The 15,728-nt window shown below is 50.0% G+C and overlaps 7 protein-coding genes across 7 annotated transcripts; 5 read left to right on the top strand and 2 right to left on the bottom strand. All coding sequences in view use genetic code 12, as the record gives it.

The window, feature by feature from the left end:
- Positions 1 to 44: 44 nt before the first annotated feature.
- On the top strand, positions 45 to 902 carry CXQ87_003952 (uncharacterized protein; the record flags this gene model as incomplete). Its single annotated transcript, XM_025482410.1, has 1 exon — positions 45 to 902. One exon carries the CDS (start codon positions 45 to 47, stop codon positions 900 to 902), a length of 858 nt encoding a protein of 285 aa, XP_025337028.1.
- Positions 903 to 2,296: 1,394 nt separating this feature from the next.
- CXQ87_003951 (uncharacterized protein) lies at positions 2,297 to 5,920 on the top strand (the record flags this gene model as incomplete). Its single annotated transcript, XM_025482409.1, has 3 exons — positions 2,297 to 2,932; positions 2,953 to 4,129; positions 4,440 to 5,920. The coding sequence occupies 3 exons, from the start codon at positions 2,297 to 2,299 to the stop codon at positions 5,918 to 5,920; spliced, it is 3,294 nt and encodes a 1,097-aa protein (XP_025337027.1).
- A 47-nt stretch (positions 5,921 to 5,967) lies between these two features.
- On the top strand, positions 5,968 to 6,384 carry CXQ87_003950 (uncharacterized protein; the record flags this gene model as incomplete). The annotated part of the gene is made up of 1 exon (XM_025482408.1): positions 5,968 to 6,384. One exon carries the CDS (start codon positions 5,968 to 5,970, stop codon positions 6,382 to 6,384), a length of 417 nt encoding a protein of 138 aa, XP_025337026.1.
- Positions 6,385 to 6,523: 139 nt separating this feature from the next.
- On the bottom strand, positions 6,524 to 9,461 carry TIF4631 (translation initiation factor eIF4G; the record flags this gene model as incomplete). The annotated part of the gene is made up of 2 exons (XM_025482407.1): positions 6,524 to 8,968; positions 9,003 to 9,461. 2 exons carry the CDS (start codon positions 9,459 to 9,461, stop codon positions 6,524 to 6,526), a joined length of 2,904 nt encoding a protein of 967 aa, XP_025337025.1.
- Positions 9,462 to 11,060: 1,599 nt separating this feature from the next.
- On the bottom strand, positions 11,061 to 11,392 carry CXQ87_003948 (uncharacterized protein; the record flags this gene model as incomplete). The annotated part of the gene is made up of 2 exons (XM_025482406.1): positions 11,061 to 11,105; positions 11,138 to 11,392. The coding sequence occupies 2 exons, from the start codon at positions 11,390 to 11,392 to the stop codon at positions 11,061 to 11,063; spliced, it is 300 nt and encodes a 99-aa protein (XP_025337024.1).
- A 1,090-nt stretch (positions 11,393 to 12,482) lies between these two features.
- On the top strand, positions 12,483 to 13,685 carry RPT6 (proteasome regulatory particle base subunit; the record flags this gene model as incomplete). The annotated part of the gene is made up of 1 exon (XM_025482405.1): positions 12,483 to 13,685. The coding sequence occupies one exon, from the start codon at positions 12,483 to 12,485 to the stop codon at positions 13,683 to 13,685; it is 1,203 nt and encodes a 400-aa protein (XP_025337023.1).
- Positions 13,686 to 13,832: 147 nt separating this feature from the next.
- Positions 13,833 to 15,689, top strand: JEM1 (Jem1p; the record flags this gene model as incomplete). The annotated part of the gene is made up of 1 exon (XM_025482404.1): positions 13,833 to 15,689. One exon carries the CDS (start codon positions 13,833 to 13,835, stop codon positions 15,687 to 15,689), a length of 1,857 nt encoding a protein of 618 aa, XP_025337022.1.
- Between the last annotated feature and the right edge of the window lie 39 nt (positions 15,690 to 15,728).

Genomic DNA, 15,728 nt, shown 5'->3' with positions numbered 1-15,728 from the left:
CTCCTCTTGGATCAACCAACTACAACCCAGCTCTTTACCCCCAAATGCCACCTAAGATTGCAGTCAGTGACGACGAAGACTCCGCCGATATGTCCGACCTCGGCGAGAGATCCGAGGAGTTGAGTGATGCTCAGGTCTCCGACGATATCGGATTGGGTGACGAGGAAGACGAAGGAACCAACTCAAACGAAATGGAAGAGTTGCAGAATGACTGGTACACGCCAAAAGTTCATGCCAACGAGAGAAGAACAAGAGGAGCTGCAGCTGGTTCGGTGTCAAGTGACAGCAGTGCTAGAGAAACACGTAAAAGGCAGTTGACCATGTATGAAGAAGATGACGAAGGAGAGGAGGACGACGTGCCTCTGGACGAATATGTTGATGAGCCACCACAGAAGAAGGTTTCTGTGAAACTCCGGATTCCACGGAGAACAGCAGGCTCTTCGAGGGATGCTGTTTCCGAGCTGCCATACGATGATGAATTCGAGTACACACCAGAGGTTCCTGATGTTCTGAAGCTTACCGAGAGACAGAGGGCTCGTTTTGCCGAGGACGGCAATGTCAAGAAATCGGATGACAGCATGTTCCAGGAGATGGACGAGCAGCTTCTAGCGCTTAATAGGAAGACACAGAAGAAGGCCGAGACGGCAGAGGAAATCGCCAACAGAAAAGCCGAAAACGCCAGGCGGAGAGCAGACTACAAGGTCAAGCAGCTTGAGGAGGAGAAGAGGGACACCTTGAACAAGCTTCTCAAGAGAAGAGCCGGTAAGACAAAAGACAAGGACAACGACGACTTGGACCTGAAGCTGACGACATTGAAGCCCAGAAGGCCAGTTATCCAGCATCCCGCCTTGACCCGCTGGGTTTGCAAGCCTGAAAGTTCCACCCTTAGTCTTGCAGAGTGAATCGGATACTTACCAACCGAAACGGAGAAGGAGTGGGGTGGTCGTTGGAATATTCCCTTCATGGAGGGGAAGCTGAAATCTCGTCAACATATCGACACGGTCTATACCACTTGCGGCTTTGCCTAGGCCCAACTTGTGCTGCTACGGAAAAAAGTGGCTTGAGAAGAAGGTGACGCAATCGCTTACATTGTTTAATTGGTCGCCTCTGCAACAATGCCGACTATAGGTCAATCTCGCCAGAACCATCTTGATGCCAAAATCTGAAAATCATTGCATTCTTTTTCCACGTGCATTGGACAGGACCAAACCTCGCTGGGGCTTGAAAGATATGTAGCCGGGTCTAAGCCTCGAAGGTGGCTTATAGTTCGCTGGTGCTGAAGAAGGAAGTTTAAACTAGACATGTCAGTGGAGGTTTCAGAAGGGACTGTTAAGGGGCCAGTTGAGTGAATTTCAGGTTTGAGGTTGATTTTGCTATGGCATCGTGAAAATTATGGCGGAACGGAGAAAGAGTCAATTGGAAGAGCCGGCACCCAAGCCATCATTGACTCTTCGTCGAAGCCTGGTCTCAATTTGTCCATCGAACAACCCGAATTGCTCAAAAATCTACAACGTCCCAACGTCCCCCAGCGAACCCTCCCTGAAATGCTTCTCCATCGATGATCTGAGGGGACATGGATCTGCTGCACCCACTCGGTGGGGCCAATTTGCAAGACCCATGACCAAAAACAAGTCATCCAAAAGCACAATCTCAATACTTCTCTGCAAGTTGCTTATTTCAGCCAATGCCCTTTCTCGTGTGCTGCTGCTTCTGGAGACCTGCCTGGAGAGCTGGCCGAGCGGCCTGCGGGCCTCCCTGTATCCATACACCGGAAAATCGAAACCCAGCCAATCAGAAAACGTCCCAATTCCCTTTTCAGTTTACTTTTTTTCCATTTCCTCCCATTTCCCAATTTCCTTTCTACTTCTACACTCTCAACTCTCCCGCTGGACCCAGTGCGGACAATCATCAGGGCGCCCCGCCTCGACCTTGCGTATGGGAGCCTTGAGGGCGCTTGTATGCACTCCCGGAAGACCCTGGACGCTAATGTATGGATTCTTGCCAAAACCATCAAGAACCACCTTCTTCGTTTTCCACAGCGACAGCGCCAGCGACAAGGGCCTTCAGGTACATAAGCGCCGACACTCAGTGCGTCAGCCACGTCGTATTTTGAAAGAAACCGGTCCCGTGACTTTCGCCAAGGATAGGCCCATTTCCACCACCAGGCGTGCTACTCAAGAAGCCAAAGCATATAAGGAGGAGAATCCCTGAGCCAGGGGCCAGAAAATATTTTTTTTCTTTCTAAAAGGCACCACCTTCCATTTCAGAAACCCCTCTCGTGGCACCATCGTTTGCGATGAACGGCAACTCCAACGGCTCGTTCATGAACATCCAGAACGCCTCGCCGCCGGTGGGCCAGCTCCACAACCAGTACTCCTCGCCCATGATGCCGCCACAACAACATCCGCTGAACCGCAACATGCCCCAGGCGCTGCCCAACTACGGCGTGCTGTATCCACAGCAACAGCGTCTGATGAGCGTTTCAGCAAACGGCAACGGAAGCTCACAGATGATGATGAACCAGCATATGAACCCGGGCGTCTCCATGACGTCGGGACCACTGCCGCTGCCGCACATGGCACGCCAGATTTCTCCGAACCAGGCCCAACAACAGTACATGCAAGGAAACGGTCTGTCGCAGAACCAGCAGCCCAAGTTTGGCGGCTACAGCCCACAGCCCGAGGCACAGCTCGAAGGAGGACCCCACATGATGCTGCAAGGCCCTCCGATGGTCAACCAGTACAAGATGGGCCCGGGCATGATGCAACCAGGACAGCTGCTGCAACCGATACTGGCTCAGGCGCAACAGGCACAAGCACAGGCACATTTCCAGCGTCAGAATTTCCAAAACGCCGTAAGAGGCCCCAGGGTCCACAAGGCCCACAGAGTCAAGGTGACGGTAGCGTTCTGCAGAATCTGCAAGCTCAGAATCGTCCCCATCCACAATCACAGCAACTGCAGCAGTCCACAGCACAACCTCAGGCTCCTGGACTGGCAAACGGTCTGCAAGGCCCCGGACTGGCTAAACAAACCCATTCGGGACCTCACTCAGCTCAGCATACGCCCGTTCAGGGCTATTCCGGCAACCCAGCGCTGGCACAGGGTCTGACCGGAGCACCGAGCCAGGGTGCACAAAATCAACAAAATCAGGGAAGATCCGCCCAGGGTCTACCGGCTGGACAAGCCATGCAGAAGATGACAGCTAATCAGGCTGCGCAAAATGAGGTCCACGCTAAGATCTTTCGTCGTAACTTGGGCAATGCCGCAGTGGTGCGTTTAATTGATTTGATTGAGCTCGTGCTGAATGAACCCATGGAGAGCTTGCGAACAATTGAGTTTTGGACAAGACTTGTCCTGGCATATTTTGTGTCGAATGGTACGATTCGCTTCAGCACGAACACCCCGGCGCGTAAACAAGGTAATGACGGAGTTCCCTTCGAGTCCAACTCAGGAGGCCCAAGAACATTTGAGCTTGACGTGACAAGCGCCCCTCGCTTCTTTCTTTCAAACGTTGCATCGCAAGCATTGGCATCGCTTCAGCTTTTCCTTTCGGGAACAAAATTCCAAGTCATGAACAACGGTCTGATTTTCATCGGCTCCAAGGTCACCGTGAACTACAATTACCTGGACGGCTCTCTAGGCACCGCCAGTGGATTCTGTCGCGTACTTTTGAATAGAGAGTTTAAGATCGACTGGGTCGACTGTCGGATGCTCGACTACCGCAGCTCCATTGGCACAGCTTCTTTGGAGCACCTCTGGCAAAATTTCAGCAACAATAATAATACTTCAAAAATGGGCATGAAGGATATCATCAGCAGTCTCGCAGATAACTGCCAGGCGTCCCAGACACTAGGCAATTGCGGTCTTCATGACCGAGCCATGAGGACGCTACAGACTGGCGACATGATGTCGATACTCAGTCCGCTCATGGCGTATCTGTCGAGCAACAACATTGCCTCCCCGCTCAAGGCCCTCGAAGAATTTACCTCGAATCAAGCCGGCCTACTGAGAATGGGCTCTGTGGCGGGCGGCACCAATGGCTCTGTTTCCAGTCCATCTCCACGCACGGTGACGCAAGAGGACCCGAAGCAGGTGCTCAAGAAAAGACGCTTCCTGTCCTCCTTGCAGAGTCCCATGATGTCGGATGGCAGGGGGAACTGAAGCTCTATGTACAATAACAATCCATAGTGGCTACGCTGACTGGCATTCCAGCAAGACAGCCATTCATTGCTAGGGATCTATGTAAAATTACTAGGATACACATTACACTGATTGTAGATACATGATGGCACCTATATGATCCATACAGGCAACGCGCTAAGTAGTAGTATCTGTTGATCTTCAACTCTTTATGGAATCTGGCAAAAATGCCGTAAACCAGGCACTACGACGGCCACTTTCTGAAGTTATTCGGCCGAATTCCCTTAAGAACGTCATAGGTCAAAAACATCTCCTCAACAGCACCAATGGAGCCATCACCAACTTCATCACCTTGGGTTATCTACCATCGATGATCCTCTATGGTCCACCTGGAGTGGGCAAAACAACGCTAGCTAAGCTTTTAGCGGAAGAGACGAACTACGTATTTGTGGAATTTTCAGCTACAGACGCCACGGTAAGCGAACTCAGAGATCTACTGCAAGCCTTAGCTAAAGAGAACTTGATGCGTCAGAGACTAGGCCAGGACAGGTTGAGGGTTGCTGTGTTTATTGATGAAATTCATCGTTTCACGGTTGTTCAACAGGACTTTTTGCTTCCTTTTGTGGAAAGTGGCGCTTTCGTGTTTTTGGCTGCTACTACAGTGAGTCCTAGTAAACGCATCAGAAGAGCCATTTTGTCGAGGTGCCAGCTCTTTGAACTCCGCAACTTGACAGATGAGGAATTGAGGCTTGTGGTGGAGAAGGCAATTGTTTTTGAGAATATCCGCCGGCGGGTACTTTTCAACTTGCAACCTATTACGTTCGAGGATGGTGCCAGTGAGGTGATTGCAAAGTATGCTCACGGAGACAGTCGAACAGCAATTAATTTTGTGGAACTTCTCGGATCAAGCCATCGTTCAAGGGAAGATTCGTTTTTGTCGAAAAGCCAGGTCGAGGAATCTGCTCGAAACTCCACCAAAGTCCATCTAGGACTCCAGAATGGGCTGAGCATTCGGCTCATTCAGCAGCTCTACGATTTCATGAACCAGAGGGATCCCAGTGTGGCAGAAAGGACAGAAAAACGGCCCCAGATTGTGCAATATAGCCATAAGCTGAACGAGTTCTTGGTCACGATAAGCGTCAAGGCTGCCCAGGCTATGGCGTCTGATTTGGAAAGCTGTCTCAACGAAGACCCCACTGATGCATTTACAGATGACGAAAGCGACCAAAAAGGGCACATTTACCTGGACGACGAGGAGGAGCAGTACCTCACCAATAGAGTATCACGAACAAAGTACTTTGTGAGAGCAGCAGCACACACAATGCTACAGCTTGTTTCAAAAGGGGAACTGTTGCATGTGATCACAAAGTATCTCCTATTGTACTCTTGCACGTATATCAAGGTTCAGTCGCTGCTTTTACCGCAGATCATGGCTGTCCACAAGTCGCTTCAGAAAGCTACCATCGATGTGCCTGTTGCCTTGACCAATTGCATCGAGCAATTGACTATAGCGCTGAAGCAAGATGGCGAGCTTCTCTCGGACACTATATCAGATTTGAAGGCGTTTTTTGGCAAGGTGGTTCGGGATGTTAGCAAACCTACTGAGCCGACTTTCAAGGTAGTAGAGGACGATGCTATGGTCGAGGAATTGCTAAAGGAGCCGGCTACGGAAAAGATGGACGTCTCAGATAAAACACCAGAAATAGTGTACGACTTTGAGGAGGCCTTTTACACCCTTGGCAACGAGGGAACCAGTCTTCTTGAGACATCCTCACCATAACTATGTGCGCACAGAAACCGATTTGCAGCCACTTTTGTTCCTCCACTATGTTCCGATTCCACACCCTTGGTCTTTATATTCTTGTGCCTTGCATCATTATCGGCGACCTCATTCTTCTGTTTCTCAAAACGGCCATTCTCGGTTTCTGTTTGGCCCTTTTGCACGTCCGCAAGTCCATAAGCGTCATTGGTGGTTTTCTTGAAACCACTGCTGAGTGTTCCGTCGACTTGCTCCTCATGATGGGCAACTTCTCCATTCAGGTAATCGAGGAGGCTCAGGGTCAAAATCACGGAAATTCCGACGTCCACAGAAAATACACCGCTTTGGTGGCGGATGCTCTGGAGGAGGTTCTCAAGACCTTGGAAGCACCAGAAATGGACGGTTTAGAGAGTCCATCGAAACACCGTTTCCTGGCTGCCTTCCGCCAGTACTTCCACCGCCGAAAAGAAGAACCTACAACGTAAACTTTATTTTTTTTTTTTTTTTTTTTTTTTTTTTTTGTGTATATATCAGTGTCAATTCATTATCACGACAAGGTGCTATAGTACAGATTACCTATGAATCTAGTGGGATGCAAGGAAATGCAGGGGAAACATGCAAGGATTAGTGGCCGGCGCCCTCGGACTCGTTGTCGTCGTTGTCGCCGTCCAAAGCAGCGAAGATGTTGGAGGCCATGGAGTCGGTTCTCTTAGAGTTTTCTCTAGGAGAAGTGTGGGAAGCACTGAAGCTCGAGTCAGGCGTGGGTCTGTTCAGCTGCGAGCGAGGAACAGACTGGAAGCCTCTAGAGTCCTTGGTGGGGGCTCTGGACTCCTTCTTGTTGCCCCACGAGGCTCCGCCTCTGGTGGAGTTTGATCTGGAGTCACCACCGCCGTAGCCACCTCCACCGTAGCCCTTGTTTCTTCTCTTCTCGGCCTGGGCCTTGCTCTCCTCGAGCTTCTTCAACTCGGCTTCGTTGTGAATCTCCTTGATGGTCTTGGGGCCAGACTCCTGCTTGAGCGACTTCCAGTTGCTCTTCTTCAAATCCTGCAAGTCCATCAACATAAACTTGATTCTCGACGAGAGCTTGCAGTTGTCCAAGATCAGCTGGATGTTGTCAAAGATCATGTTCAAGGCAGCCTTGTTTCTCTCCGAGGCCTCGAATCTAGGACCAACGGTCTTGATCAACTGAGCCAAGTTCTCCAACGAGTCCTCCGATGGGTCCGTCACGTTCTTGGACTGGTCTCTCAAACAATGCAAGATAACCTGGTCGTTCAACATGTTCAAGATGTAAAGGTTACCAATGAACTTGACCAAACCAAGACCTCTTCTCTTGGCGGCAGCCATGGCGTAGTACTCGTCCGACATCATCTCGGGCTCCAAAGGAGAGCCGTCTGGGTTGGTGGGGAGCTTGTCGACCCAGCCCTTTTCGTACTCGGTCTGACAGGTAGCCAAAAGGATTCTTCTGGCCAAGTCACCACCAATGGCAGGCTCGCCGCTCTTGGTGAGAATGCTCACGTCCTTGATTTCGTCGGGGATCTCCTTCACCATCTTAGCACAGAACTGGGCGTAAACGCTGGACCAGTAAGGCTCGTCACAGGCCTTGGCAAACGTCAAGGAGATAACCTGCTTGATGGTGGCAGCGTCCTCCTCGTGGCGGGACTGCTTGGCAATGTCCAACATCTGCTCCGAGATAGGCTCGAACATCTCCAACGTCAACTTGTTCAATGCAGACTTGACCTTTCTTTCCACATCCTCCTTGTCAAGGAGCACCGTTCCGTCAGGAGCAGTCTTGACCTCGGTGGTCTTTTGTCTGGATCTAGGCACCCATCTGTTGGCAGAAGGAACCAATGGCTTCACGTCCTCGGCTGGCTTGGATGGAGCATCATCGTCTCTCTCTCTTGGGCCTCTTCTGGACTGGTTTCTGTTTCTCAACGAACGGTCTCTTGGGTTGCCGGCGTTGGAGCCGCCTCTTCTTCTGGAGCCCGATCTGGAGTTTTGTCTTCCGTCGAAAGAACCAGGTCTCTGCATGCTTCCGCCCATTCTGCCTGGAGCCTGAGAGCCGAATCTGGAAGAGTTCATGCGCTGAGGACCGCCAGGGCCGGATCTCTTGTTAGGCACAATGCCCAAACCTTCAAGCTTCTCCTTCCAGGCATCGTCGATAGGGTAGTTCACGGTATCACGGAACTGGAACAAAAACTGCGGGTCGTATCTATACTTCTTCTGGCCAGCCTTCCATCTGGCGTCGACGCCGGTCAAGGGGTATGGGTATGGGTAAGTGAAGGGGTCTTCGATGGCTCTGCACGAGGCCAATCTGTCAAAGAAAGCGGAGAGGTCGAACACCTTCTCTTGTTCCTCGACCTCGGCCTCTTCCTCGTCCTTTTCGGCAATGTCCTCCGACTGTTCTGGGGCAGCCACAGGGGTGGACTTTTCCGTTGGCTCGGCCTTTTCCGTTGGCTCCGTTGGTTCTTCCTTGGTGGTCTCAGCTGGAGCTGGAGCTGGAGCTTCCTCCTTCTTCTCACCCTCCTCCTTCACGGTCTCTGTGACAGGCTCTGGTTTGGTCTCAACTGGCTCTGGTTTCGTTTCTGGAACTGGCTCTGGCTTGGATTCGGCCACTGGCTCGGGCTTCGTTTCAGCCACAGGCTCAGGCTTGGTCTCGGGAACTGGCTCCTTCACCTCCTCCTTGGGCTCAGCAGCAGCCTGGGCGGCACGGGCCTCGGCCTCCTTCTTCTCCTTAGCGGCCTTGGCCTTCTCGAGAATCTTTCTGCGGAACTCGTCGGCGGCTTCCTTCTTCTTAGCGGCAGCAGCAGCGGCAGCAGCAGCCTGGTCCTCGGATTCAGGCGTCTGGGACTTGGCTGGAGAGGCCGATCCAGGCACGATTTGGGCCTGAGAAGGCACGGGCGTGGTCAGAGCAGAAGAGCTGGCAGACAGCTTCTTCTTGTCCTCCAAGTTGACTTGCTTTCCGTCCTTGTCTGTGATCTTCACCTTGGTAGGTCCAGCGGCGCTGGCAGCAGCAGCAGGAGAGGCACCCTGAGGATAAGATTGAACAGGCGACTGCGAGAGCAGCGGCAGCTGCGGGAGTAGCCGGGCATGTTCACCCTGGAACCATCCCTTGCTGGAAGTACATTGGGTAGTAGTTGTACATGTTGGGGTTGAAGTTGGGAGGATACTGGTACTGGTTCTGCGCGCCAACCTTGGCGTTGTAGTTCCTTTTGTTGTTGTTGTAGTAGTTCTTGTTGCTATTGTTGTTGTTGTAGTTTCCTCTTTGGCCCTGGCCCTGATGATGCTGGTGGGGCGGTTGGTGGTGCTGGTGTGGAGTACCGGGAGCGGAGCCGTGGGCCTGGGAGCCGCCCTGCTGCGGTCTGTTCTGGGGTTTCCCCTGGAAGTGCTGTGGGTATTTGCCACCCTGGAAGTTTTGGTTAGGGAGGTTTTGACCCACAGGCTGGTTTTCACCAGGAGCAGTGGAGGCAGCAGCCTGGGGAGGTGCCTGGGCAGCGGGAGGCACAGGGGCGTTTCCCTTTTGGGAAGCCGGGATTTCAGTCTGGGACTCAGGGGTGCCAGACATGGTGGTGGGAAAAAGTGGTGTTGTTCTGAAAACTTCTTGAAGAAAGAAGGTAGTCCAGAAAAAAGATGAAGAAAAAACCTGAAAAAAAAAAAAAAAAAAAAAATGTGTGCGCTTTCTCGCGCGTTCAAATACCCGACGTTTGAGCCTTTCTCCTGCCGTATGGGGGAGTTTAATTAGAGGGTTCGTCTATATACGTTGTTTGTGGAGGCGTGACGGTTTTTATTTTTTGCAAATCGTCTTGTGGCGCCGTCAGGCGCTTCGGTGGACCTTCCTTCTCGCACTGCACTTGTATTAGGCCATCCGCAGGCCAGGCACAGAAGCAGCGGGAGTGAAAAATACGGAAACTGGTGTGATTTGGGGTGGCAGCTTGAGGGAGTGTGTTTTTTGGCGTCACTTTTGGCATGAAAGTTTGTCTTTTTTTCAAATTGACCGGTGTGACTGGCCTGGTGCCTCGGCAATTGCTAATTGGCGTTTTCCTGGGCTGCGACCGCCAGGGACCGTCTCCATTGGCTTGCTCGGCCAGGTCCGCCCGTGGCACCCGGATGAGTTTGTGTTTTTTTTTTCTGCAATTTTCGTTATTTTTCTTTTTGAAGTCGAATTTTTGATGAAATCGTGGGGAACCCTTCCCAGGGCAATCAGGATGCCTCGTCTATTTCTCTAGGGCTGCTCGTGAGGCTTCGGAGTCGCACCGGTTACCTGATTCAGACTTGCAACCGCAAGCCTTCAGGGAAGGCTGAACCTTATTGGCAAGTGGAAAGTCGAAATTTTGGGAGATTTTGGAAATTGGCAAAATTGCTGGAATCTTCTGGATGATTCACCGTGATAGCACCCACTTGAGTCGTTTTGTCGTGATGCACCAATTGGTCTGGTTTGCTCCGCATTGGTCTGGCCCGGCTGGATGAGTAAGTACGGAGTGTGCTGAAGGTGGATGGCAACGAATATAAGAGTTTGATATCATTGGCGGACCAATAAGCAGTTTCCAGACATTTGAACACTTATGGAGCGAACCCAAAGGATGTGAAAGCAGTGCCTTGATTGGCTGTATGCCATGAAGTGGTGGTGTTGGCCATTGGGCGACATCAGAAGCTTCTTGTCAGTTTTGTAGAAGGCTTCGATAGTAGAGCTATCTCCAAGCAACAACCTCGGGCCGTGCTGAGAATTCATGGTCTAAAGGCGGACTGAGGGTGATAGACTGCTTAAAGGCTGCTCAAATCTATATTGTGGGTTTCGACAGCCATGGAAGCTCTATTTGACAATTTGTTCCCTCCAACCAACATTTTCAACCCTTTGATTTGAAGCACAAAAGTAATGAACCCGCTTTCTGCATTGTAGTGACAATATATTACCAGCAACTCTCTCAAACGGGCGTCATCAAATCCGTGCCAACATCCCCTGCAAAACCTGAATTGACACAATACACTTCAACTTCTCCTCCATAGGGCCTTCTCCCCGGAACCTCCTTCTATCAAACCGCTCAGCATTGTATCACCTGGGAACGTATGGACGAACTCCCACAGCTTGACTCAATCAAGCTCGTCCAAATATCAACACTTTTTCACCTCCAAAACACGTCTCAAGCCCTTCTCTCCCGTGCTTATATCAAACACCTCTCTCACCTAGTATCCACATCTCCATGGCAATCACCTCCAGTAGCCCGCTGCTAGCAACCCTAGAACCCCAAGCACAAACAACACAATGATCACCTTCTCCTTCGTTGATTCGATCTGAAAACAACTAATCACAATCTTCTCCTCGTCCTCCTTCTCCTCGCAAAGCTTATCGTTCTTCTCCAAGCACCAGCTGCTGTTGCACATCACACACTTGTCGATCTTGCCCACCACGGTATTACCGGAACAAACACATTTGCAGTATTGCTGGTTAGCTGCTGCCACGGCGATCAACGCCACAAGCACCAATCTTTTCGCAATCATGGATGTTTCTGAAAGGGCCTACTTCGCGATCCTTTTTGGTCCTATGCATTAATCCAGGCACCGAGCACCAACCGACAATCTCTTGGCAACCGGCTGTAGAGCGGGAAAACGGGGGTTTTTGGAAAGAAGAAGTGATTGGTTTTGGAGAATTGTGGGATTTGCGTGAAATGGGGTTTGGAGAAAAGACGGTGTCTGATTGGTCGATAGTGAAAGAGGAGGATGAATGAGCGATTGGGGAATTGAGAGGGCCCAAGGGGGATTGAATTTATTGCAATTAGCCATGAACCTTCTTGTATTTATAAAGTATGTATTGAGCTTGTTTGGTCGTTCATTTGAAGACTTGTCCTGGTGGGAAGGTGTATAGAGAGGTTATGGCTCGGAGCAATGACTTCAATTCCTTTGATAAGCTCAAAAATTGGATATTGTCAGATTTGGGTAATGAAAAGGAGCTCGATTTCATAATTTTGAGAGCCTAAAGTTTACCCAAAGTTTATTCTATTTCGGTACTTTTCCAACTGATAAGCTCATGGCTGCGAAAAGTGAATGCGATCTAATTTTCTTCAAAACTTCACCATAAAAGTGCATTCAACACAAGAAATTCAAAATTGACTATTTCCAGCGCCTACTGTTCTGGAATTTTTGAGACTACCAGTTCTTGTCTCTCTTTTTCGTAATCTGGTGTCTCTGACAGGGCGCAGCAACCAGTATACTTCAAGCGAGCTTCAAAACTCGACATAATACACTTTTTTAATCCCTGTAAACTTTATAACAGCTGCTACAATACACCTACCTCAACTAGCTAATTTCTCTTCACCCTTGGTTGATTGTCTCTGATCAAACTGTGGTCACGTGACATTTTAAACAACAACAAGTCCAGCATCCCGCTAACCCCTAGACCGCCGATCAAACCAAACTGCTCTAAGTTTATTTCCACATTTACCATATTATCTAAATCCCTCCCCCATCTTGAGAGTTGTCGGTTTGGGCTGTGGTGGAAGGTGGTCTTACCTGCAGTACACACTACACCACTGGTCGTGTGGAAGTGAGCGTAGAAGGCAAACCTCAGTAAGCCCATTCAAACTCCAACGATATGACCACAGTCGATACTCCTTACGTCCACGAAGGAGGCATCAAGCCTTACTTCGAGCAGCAGATACAGGACACAGAAATCAAAATCCAAAATACAACGCAAAACTTACGAAGATTGGAAGCTCAGAGAAACAAGCTCAACAGTAAAGTACGTCAGTTGAAAGACGAGTTGAGGCTTCTTCAGGAACCAGGCTCGTATGTCGGTGAAGTCGTCAAAGTGATGGGCTTGAAAAAGGTCCTTGTCAAGATTCACCCTGAAGGCAAGTACATTGTCAATGTCACCAAAGACATCGATATCAAGAAATTGACACCCTCGTTGAGAGTGTGTCTCAAGGCTGATTCATACGACTTGCACAAGATCTTGCCCAACAAGGTCGACCCATTGGTGTCGTTGATGATGCTTGAAAAAGTGCCAGACTCCACGTACGATATGGTGGGTGGTTTGGACAAGCAAATCAAAGAGATCAAGGAGGTGATTGAGTTGCCTGTGAAGCATCCAGAGCTTTTCGAGAGTTTGGGTATCGAGCAGCCCAAGGGTGTCATCTTGTACGGACCTCCCGGTACCGGTAAGACGCTTTTGGCCAGATCAGTGGCTCACCACACGGACTGTAGGTTCATCAGAGTTTCGGGATCCGAATTGGTGCAGAAGTATATTGGTGAAGGTTCGAGAATGGTGCGTGAGCTTTTCGTCATGGCCAGAGAACACGCTCCATCGATCATTTTCATGGACGAAATCGATTCCATTGGTTCATCAAGAGTGGAGGGCTCCTCTGGAGGAGACTCCGAGGTGCAGAGAACCATGTTGGAGTTGCTTAACCAGTTGGATGGTTTTGAGAGCTCCAAGGATATCAAGATCATCATGGCCACCAACAGATTGGATATCTTGGACCCTGCCTTGTTGAGACCCGGTAGAATCGACAGAAAGATTGAATTCCCTGCTCCTACGGTGACGGCGAGAACGGATATCTTGAAGATTCACTCCAGGTCGATGAACTTGACCAGAGGCATCAACTTGAGAAAAATCGCCGAGAAGATGGGCGGCTGCTCCGGTGCTGACGTTAAAGGTGTCTGTACAGAGGCAGGCATGTACGCCTTGAGAGAAAGAAGAATCCACGTGACGCAAGAGGACTTTGAGTTGGCGGTGGCGAAGGTGATGTCGAGAAACGACGAAGGCGCCGTTTCTTTGGCCAAGCTCTTCAAGTAGGCTGAGCTGCCATGGCATAATAGAAATGATCTAATGGAAAAACAACCGTGTAGATGGTGTAGGAAATGGGTGCGAAAAACGTTAACGTGTCTAGCTTTACATAGTCGCACCCATAACCACAACTACTCCTCCTTATTTATTCACAAAATGTCTAGAATCTTGCTAGTCACCTTATTGGTACTGCTACTAGTCTCGGTTTTCGCCGAGGACTTCACATCGAGAATTCGAGAAGCCCAAAGTCTTCTAAGAACTGTGGGTCCTACAGTTCAGGTTCTAGATGAATTTGACAAGTTGATTCTGGACCTCCAGGGTCTGTCTGACCAAAAAACGCTAGCTACGGCTCTTTACAATAGGGCTCTTGTGGAGATGAGCTTGAACAAAATGGGTTCTGCCATCGAGGACCTCGAGGCTGTCTTTGCCTTGGATCCAGACTCAAAGCCTGCAAGAAACATATACAAGGAGATCATGGTGAAGCGGGGGGAATTTGCCGCTGTCAGGCGGGTCATGGATAAAAATGCCGACAAGGAGTTGGCCGGACAAATGGAGACGTGGGAGAAGACGTTTGACAAGTTCAAAGGCGTTCTAGAAGGCAAACTGAAGTACGATTATGATGAGTGCCTAGGGGCTGTGGAAACGACGCTCCGACCTCTCACACCTGAAAACATTGCCGTCCTCGAGCTTCATTTGGCCTGCAGCAAAAAGAAGTCTGCTCAGACTTTGGGCAAAGATCGGGCCCTCACTGAAGATACATTGGTGGGCATGATTGCGGATTACTCTGCTTTGCTCAAGAAGGCTCCACAGAAGGACTTGGGCAGGTACACTGAATTTGCCGAGTACCTCTTTTTCACGCAATCGAACTACCAAGATGCATGGAATGCCGTCAAAAGCTGTTTGAGGATCGAGAACGAGAACAAGCAATGCGGTTCCCTTTCCAAGATGTTTGCTCGTCTTGCAACCATTTTAAAGCTGCTTGAGGATTACTCGATCCTCGATGGCTACATATACCCCGTTTCAGACGAAGCCAGCGACCTTAGTGATGAGAAGTACGGCTCGTTCCTGTTCGACTGGAATCAGATCCATACTTTCTTGAACAAGGACCCTATCAAGGCACCCAAGCGTGACCTCAAGAACGTGCCTTCGTCAGTGAAGAACAACTTCGACTACCTTTTATGGATGGCCAACGCTTTTGCCGACAAGGAGCTTGGTGACGAGAAGTTGTTCCAGCACCTCAAATTTTATAGAGACTTGACTCGCCTTCGTTGCGAAGCTGCTCTCTACTCGGAGAAGTCTGCTGATTGCAAAGTTTATTGTGATGGCGCCGTGGAGGATGGTCAGCCTTTCTTTCCCAAGCATGCTGCTCGTATCGATGAAGAGCTCAAGAAGAAGAACTACGCCGAGGCTCAGAAGCTTCTTTCCCAGTTCAGCAAACACGTTGGCAAGACTGAGGCTTTCAGAAAAAGATGGAACGTGATTGAGAAGATCCAGCAGAGGCAAAGGCAGCAGCAGCAGGCCAGGTTCCAACAAGACCAGCAAAGACAACAGCAGCAATGGTACCGCCAACAGCAGCAGCAACAACAGCAGCAGCAGATGCAAAGCGACCCTTCAAAGGACTTTTACAAGGTGCTTGATATTCTGCCTGACGCTGACGATAAGACGATCAAGAAGGCCTACAGAACACAGACATTGAAGTACCACCCGGACAAGTACAAGGGCGGTGATCTAGATGAAAAGGGAGTGGAGCAAAAGATGCAGGAGATCAACGAGGCCTACGAGGTCTTGTCGGATAAGGAGTCGAAAGAAGCATATGACCGAGGACGTCTGGGCCATTCTCAAGGTCCTACACGCGGCGGCAATCGTGGATTTAACTTCCAGGGCGGTCCAAATATCAAATTCGATTTTGGCAACTTTGGTGGCTCTGGTTTTAATTTCGGCAATGGTGGATTCAAATTTTCCGGAAACGGTTTCCAACAAGGGAAACAACAACGCAAGAAGAGAAGAGCGTGAGTATGATGGCTGCGAAATTCTGGCCTTGTTAAGCCGCGT

This window comes from Candidozyma duobushaemuli (genome assembly GCF_002926085.2).
Source record: "Candidozyma duobushaemuli strain B09383 chromosome Unknown D_B09383, whole genome shotgun sequence".
In the NCBI taxonomy this organism is placed as follows: Eukaryota; Fungi; Ascomycota; class Pichiomycetes; order Serinales; family Metschnikowiaceae; genus Candidozyma; species Candidozyma duobushaemuli.
Note: the sequence above shows the minus strand (reverse complement) of the source record. Positions and strands in the feature narration are given on the sequence as shown.